Source organism: Nanorana parkeri, unplaced genomic scaffold (assembly GCF_000935625.1).
Source record: "Nanorana parkeri isolate BGI_ZX_2015 unplaced genomic scaffold, ASM93562v1 scaffold804, whole genome shotgun sequence".
NCBI classification, from domain to species: domain Eukaryota; kingdom Metazoa; phylum Chordata; class Amphibia; order Anura; family Dicroglossidae; genus Nanorana; species Nanorana parkeri.
Genome location: NW_017307072.1, coordinates 738,588 through 745,684, shown reverse-complemented (window position 1 = coordinate 745,684; position 7,097 = coordinate 738,588). Strand labels below are relative to the sequence as shown.

Here is a 7,097-nt window from a genome sequence, read left to right as displayed (position 1 = left end):
CACGGTGAGGTCAGGAACGCACAGTGTGCCATAATGCTGGTAAAGCACATTGTTATAGGTGGTCCACAAAGTGCTTGAATTGCAGAAAATGCAGTCGCATGGTAACCAGACTGCCGTATGCCTGTCCTCATATCCTCCCATTGTGGCGTTTAGCATAACACTCCATACTTATTTTTCACAGTATAACATTGGCTACAACAATAGATGCATATGATAAGACAATTTCAGAAATCAATGAACAGAATTCACCTTCCATTATCAGTATGCGAGATGTATTTATCCCTAATATAGAGCTAAAATGTTAACCGACACAGCTGCTTGTATTGTTGATGCAATTCTCAGGCCTGAAAAGTACTAAGACCTAAATCTTTAAATGACAGAAGAATTGATATAACCATGTCCTGTATATAAATAAATGTAATATTTTGCATAATTCATCTCCTGCTTTTTATATCTCTTTGATGTTATGGGGAGAGGTGCAAAGGAAAACTAAACTACAAAGTCCACACTGGTCTTTTCATCTGTTACAGTGAACTTGTTTCATTGTAAGCGTTTGTGAAATATTAAATAACAGAATTAAACAAAAAACATCTTATCGAGCAGTAATAAGATTCCTGTAAATGGTTGCCAGTTTCCAGAGCATAACATCTGCATAGTTCAAATATTTTACAATACTTACAGATGATGAAATGGTAGCTACTGTATATGCACCGGGCTATGACTTGATTAGAAAGAACAAACTGGGATTGGTTTATAGAAACTGGAAGAATTGAAAACTAGTGTTGCTTGCTCCGATCCAATTTTAAGCTTTCTGATCTACACTGGGAAAATCAAGCAGGAAATCTTATTGCTATTTGTAGCACATTAATTTAAATTTTTGTTGTTTTTATAAACCAGACCGCAGTGTGTTTTGCATGGAAGGGAGAGGACATGAAATTTCCACAGGAGACAATATGGGGAGCATGTAAAGTGCAGAAACATCTTGATTATTATTGAGTACTAGAAAATTCCTTCACAATAAAACCATAGTCATGCCCTCAAATATCAGACAGATTCATTCTTCATTCAATAAAAGTAAAAATTTCAGTGCATACAATGAAGTTATACATAAAATACTAAAACATAAAATCACTCAACTTTTTTTTTTCTTTTTCCCCTATTGCAGTTCGGTCCAGTCTACATAGATGAAATATATATATCCCGCATTTTGGCGTTTTACACAAAAGTGTCCAAAGAACTAGGCACTCGTGTGATCTTATTGCTTTGGTCCGTGGTACCTTGACACTAAAGTGCTGATGGTAAAAAGAATATGCAGCGATACCGTTTCACAGGTCAGCCATGATGTTCTAAGCATTTATTGCCAAGTCATGATGCTGACTGCTACCAACGTCCACTGACACTGGCTATGTCTGCGTGATACTGGCGCGGAAGTCGTCCACTAGCTCCTCCTTCCAGGAATGCAGAACGGATATTGGTTGGCTCAAACAGCTTTCTCCGATTTTTGTTCAGCTCTGTTACAAAAAAAACACCAAACATATTAGCTTTATCCATAGCAAACATCACACACGCTCAAAAACCGCAGGAATCGTTTGCAGTGGAATTAAAACACAATTAAAGCCCCGCACCTTTTTATCTCTTTATAGCCTTGGACTCAGTGTTCTGATGACTGATTTTTGCTTGGAAATGCCCTAAATTACCATGTACTTTAAGAAATTCTGCTTCCTGCCCCTTCTGTGCTTGCACAGCTGAACAACAGCCATAACCCTTATTACATAAAGCGCTGCGCAAACTGTTGGCGCTGTATAAATCCTGTATAATAATAATCACAAGCAGAGAAAAAAAGAGGGTGGGGTGAGGGTCAAACTAGTTCATTAACTGAGTGCTAATTACAGAGTGTGCTTGGTCTAACTCTGATGCCTACTGGGTGGCACTGTCATATTGAGACTTTGAGGAAAATGGCTGTAACACAAAAGTAGAGCGGTAAGACTATAAAAATGGGTGCTGCTAAAATGGATATCTAGTCAGATAGTCATCGAAGTGTGATTTTATTTGGGATCCAAAGATTAGATCTACCCATGTCAGATTTTACCTTTGAGCACCCTGCTCTCAATGCAATTCTCTAAGGTTCATCATCCTAGCCAGAGGCTGGAACAGCCCCCCTAGGAAATGGGGAAAGGTGTTAATGTTCTCAAACTATGCGGTTGGCTTAAATTTGCATAAAAAAATTAGGCGGGCTCCTAGGGTACTCCAGTGCAGGGCAGTTTTGAAGTGGTTTTACTATGTATAGACACCTACAGTTATGTTGCTGCTATTTATTTTTTTTAACTCTGTCCCCAGCTTCTTCCTTCACTCCCACCGGTTTGCGCCCACTGGATCTCTTTGGTCAGTACAGTCACATCATCCTGCCCATTACCTGTGAGCCCATCCTATTAGTGACAACACCGCCCTGAGAGGTGTGTCATCACACAGTCTGGGTTTATAGTACTCAAGGACTGAGCGGAGCTCACACATCATGACATGATCAGTCTAGGAGGAATACCTGCCCCCCCCCCAAACTGCCATGGAAGAAGAAAAGAAAGCTCATGTGACTTAATGACCTACTAAAAGACTGCAGGAAAAGGCATATATAGGCGACAGCTGTATTCTGCTTTAAGAAGCCAGCAAGTCCTACAAAACAACCTAGAAATGGCAGGTTTGTATTTCCGGATCAACTAACTTCAATCTTTTTGGTCAATAAACCAGTATTTACAATGTTTATTTAAAAATACCCTCTTATAAAGCAAAGACAAAGGTCAATTAACGGCTTTATCCGATAGCACTGCATGGTTTTAACACTTAAATTTGATATTTAAAGGGGTAACTTAATAAACTAATAATGTAAATGACAGACAAGTAACTTGAACTTGATCTGACCTGACACTTAATAGAGAGGCTTCCTGTAAAAGTGGCTTAATATACTATTGACATTAATTTCTTAAGCGCACCATGAAATAATCAACCTGAAGCCACACAAAAGAGCTGTTCAATCTTCAAGATCAACAACTAAAGCAAATGGGCAGGCGATGGCAACATGCTAATTAGAGAAGCAGAACTGAATGCAAAAAGGAAATAACTGATCATTGTATTCCTTAAAGACACTTCATACCTCTGGCTTCCACAGTAACTACAACCCTGCAGAATTCTACTGGTATGCTATGGTGAGGGATATATGTATTGTACAGGATGCTGCCTGATGCATGCCATTTCTGTCTCAATATGTTAATTGAAATTTTGTAAATAACATACATAGTAAAGAAAATGGTTCACATTGCATCATTACAGTAGATCATTGTTACAACAATGAGATCACAGAGAATGTAACTACATAGTGAATGAATGGGCAATCATAGGGCAGGGAGGCGTTACAGTCTTAGGCTGGGCACACACCTTACAACCATCGCAAAACATTTGTCTTGCGATGGTTGTAAGGTAATTAAAAAAACGTACGATCTGCCTATCTTGGACAGGCAGATCGTACTTGCGATGATCGCAAGCCCGCCACACTGAGGGGTGGGCTTCCGATAACCGCAATGCCGAACGGGCAGTGTGCGCTTGCACACACCGGCCCGTTTGGCTTTTATCTTACGAACATGCTACATACCTGCCGAAAATCGTACGATTCTCGGCGGGTTTCCGAACATGTTCCTAAGCTAAAAGTCGTGCGACCTTACAGTAGCAGAGGTCGCACAGCTCCCACACACCTTACGATAATCGTACGGTCGCAGGATTTCCTGCGATTATCGTACGATCGTAAGTTGTGTGGCCACCTTTAGTCGTGTATCACAAAAACAGCAGGTGTGGCAGCTGTGTAGTTAAGCAGGACTGCACTTCCTATAGGTGAACCAGTTAAAGACCATTAACAGAGGATAAAGAGGATAAGGGAATGGCCCCTAAGAAAGTATAGCATGAAAAGAGGGGGTAGAAGAATCTTAAGAGTAGGAGTATCAGGTATACCCATACTACTGGGGGGGGGGGGGGTCCCATAGCTTGCTAACATCAATCATCTTAATGAGTAATGGAGACTGCATGTCCCCAGCCCACGGTCCACAACTAATTGGTCTCCCGTCCTGCATTCAAATAATGCATGTCATTTCATTTTCTTTTATACCTGAGATGGCAAGCAACATTTTCCTTCTTGCACCAAACGTGGTTATTCCCAGTTCTTTTAAATCCTGATCTGTCAGCGTAAGGAAAGTCTGTAGATCAATCTAGAGCAAAGGAAATAATGTTCTTGTTAATATGTCATAATAGATTGCAGGTATTTCAGCAACAAAATTACTGATTTAAAATCATTTCAAGATAATTTTAGAAGAGTATACTAACAGAAGAGTAAACTAGACTGGAAAGGCTGGGTTGCCTAGGGGAGGCACCCCAGAGGTGAGTGAACTAGCCTAGAAAAGTTTTATCAAGCTCAATGCTGAACCTAAGCATCATTTGCAATCTAATTTGCTCACTATGACATCATAGTTATAAGTCTTATGTGGTGTGAGTAGATCGTTCTCAGCTCAAATATCCAGCTTATAACGTTATACTTGGGTATAGTTGGCAATGGTTACAAAAAAAAAAAAAAATCATGTTTAAATAAGGTCATCCTGTCACTAAATCTAACCATTTTGGTCCAAAATTTAAGTAAAGCAAAGCCCATTAGACATTTTTTTCTCAGATCTTTTGTTAGGAGGAAAAAAAAAAAAAAGAAGAAGTTTGAAGTAAAATAAGTTTTCAGTTTTTAGAACCATCGATTATTAAAGTTGCTGAAAAAAAACAGTCTGGACAGGAAGCTTTGTGCAGCCTCTAAAAAGAAAACTTTAAAGTCCTCCAAGCACGGGACAGGGACCAGTGAAGATGTTAATGCATTTACATCCACAATCGGTAAATTAAAAACAATACTACACTCACTGACCTCTTGCTGCTGAAAGATGTCTGTATATTTCCCGAGTCCAAGCTTGCTGAACAGTTCAGGAAGGTCAGAGCCTTTGAATGAATTATTTAAGTTGCAACCATTGCTTCCAGTTAGAGAGGAGATACAGTCCATGTAATTACTGCTGCTAAGGTAGTGTTCTGCTGTGAATTAGATAAAATAAAAAAGTTACTACATTTTTATACAGCGTTTATCTACCAATAAATTGTGGGCCACATGTAGCTCTCAACTACTTTAATTTAACTTGCACTCCAGGAGTCACACAGAACCTGTTTATAAGGACTTTACTATTTACACTATTCTGCATTTTGCCACTATTTCACAAGTCTCCAGGATGTTTATAAATCTCCAAAAAATCAAGAAATGTGTATGTGATTAAAAAAAAAAAGGGAACGGATTTTAAAAATAGTATTCTTTAAATAGGCCTCTATTATAATCCACCAAACCAGTTTTTTGCTTAGTGGGAACAAACTACACATATGCCATCAAGGACTCTAAGAATCAACAAAGGTGTAGTTCTGCAGACTTAGTTGACCAGTCATTAGAACATTTTGTAATGGTAAAATTAAAGAACTGTTCAGGGAAGAAGACTACATAATTAAGGTCATGTCCTTGTATAGATTCACAATTCCAATGAAGGGTTGTGCAATATGAAAACATTGATTTAAAAAAGGACTAGCTTCTGACTGTGTCATGCCAAAACATAAAAGTATAGACAGGTGCCTAAAGACCAATTATTCATAAACGTTCTACCCAAAAAGAAAAGAAAATGCAGCTTGTTATCTTGATTTAAAAAGCATGAAGATATTTTGCTGCGTCTGGCATCAGTTAACAAGACATAATTTAGAAATGCAATCAAAACATGTACAGAAACAATGCAAAGCAGGAGGGGTGGGGGAACATTACATACAATTGGTGAGGGAGATGGCAGAGAGTTTATCAGCATGACTAGGGTGGAGAAGACAATGGACAGGCAATTTTAAAGACAACTGTTTTGAGGGATCACAAACATTTTAGTTAGAGGCTAGTCTAAGAGGACAAGTATTCCAGAGAATGGACAGCTTGAGAAAATGTCTAATGTGATATCTGATTGAATAATTTTTTTCTTCTAAGCATCTTGGAATGTTTTGAACAGTAAGAGTGGTTGTTAGGGCAGGAAGGGTCAGGTTGAGCCAAATACATCTGCCCAGATTTAAAAAAAAATGGAGCAGTTCTCCTTTCTTCTTGGATATAACTTACAGTGCAGTGACTTGTCACCAGTTTATATCCTGGAGGGAATTTTTTTTTTTTTTACCCATGCTAATTTAAACACAAACTTGAATTAAAGCCCAACTTCCCTGGTTTTATGCACTAAATAACCCTTAAATAAGAAAACAAAACCCAGTTCTAAAATACTGTATTGTTCTTGTAGGTTTAAATAAACACTTACCAGATTTATTTTGCTTTCGCTTAGGACTGCCAATAGATGACGAGTAGTCATTATGAGATGAGTCAATACAATTCCTTTCCCTCCAGTTATCACAGTCACTGCTATTGCCCAGCTGTTCTCTACTGTTTGACCGGGACAGGGACATTGAAGGTGCCTGTAAGAAACAAACAAAAAACATGCTATATAGAAAAATAAAGCATATAACCTAAAAGTAGAACTGAAGCCATTTTTCTTTGTTTTGGATAGCCTAAGAAACGATTATAACCCCCGTCAACTTTTTTCCTGCCATCAATTTCCTCAACAAAATACAAGTAGTACTTAAAAGTTGACACAAAAATCTCTTCATGGGTAATGTGCATTTAAAAGCCAAATTGAACATTCAGTTTTAATTAGCTAAACACATTCCAGGTGCTTAACATAATAATATAAAAAACTTTAGAACAAATTTCTTGGACTTGCTCTGCAAGCAAATTGTACCAGCAAAGGAATGGACCAGGATAGGAATGGACCAGGATAGGAATGGACCAGGGAAGGCAATACAGAAGTGCATACATATCTATTACCCATAATTCCCAAATGCAGTTTTAAAATTATACATCAGAGCACTACATTTCAGTACAGAGGCTGTTCTGTCCAACATCTTTCTGAAGCAATAGATCATTGCTATAGTGATATATCGCTGGCTGACTATTATAAATGATCTGTTGCTGG

General features: G+C 38.3%; 1 protein-coding gene across 4 annotated transcripts in view; it reads right to left on the bottom strand.

Moving 5' to 3' along the window:
* Positions 1 to 1,060: 1,060 nt before the first annotated feature.
* BICC1 (BicC family RNA binding protein 1) overlaps positions 1,061 to 7,097 on the bottom strand; it is a 205,557-nt gene continuing 199,520 nt past the window's right edge. For 3 of the 4 annotated variants that reach the window (XM_018564996.1, XM_018564998.1, XM_018565000.1), the window contains exons 18-21: positions 6,387 to 6,540; positions 4,940 to 5,100; positions 4,148 to 4,247; positions 1,061 to 1,511 (exon numbers count right to left, since the gene is read on the bottom strand). In XM_018564996.1, coding sequence (XP_018420498.1) covers positions 1,381 to 1,511; positions 4,148 to 4,247; positions 4,940 to 5,100; positions 6,387 to 6,540 — 546 coding nt within the window. In that variant the 3' untranslated portion in view covers positions 1,061 to 1,380. The remainder of the gene's footprint in view (positions 1,512 to 4,147; positions 4,248 to 4,939; positions 5,101 to 6,386; positions 6,541 to 7,097) is intronic. The other variant, XM_018564999.1, reaches the window with a different exon arrangement.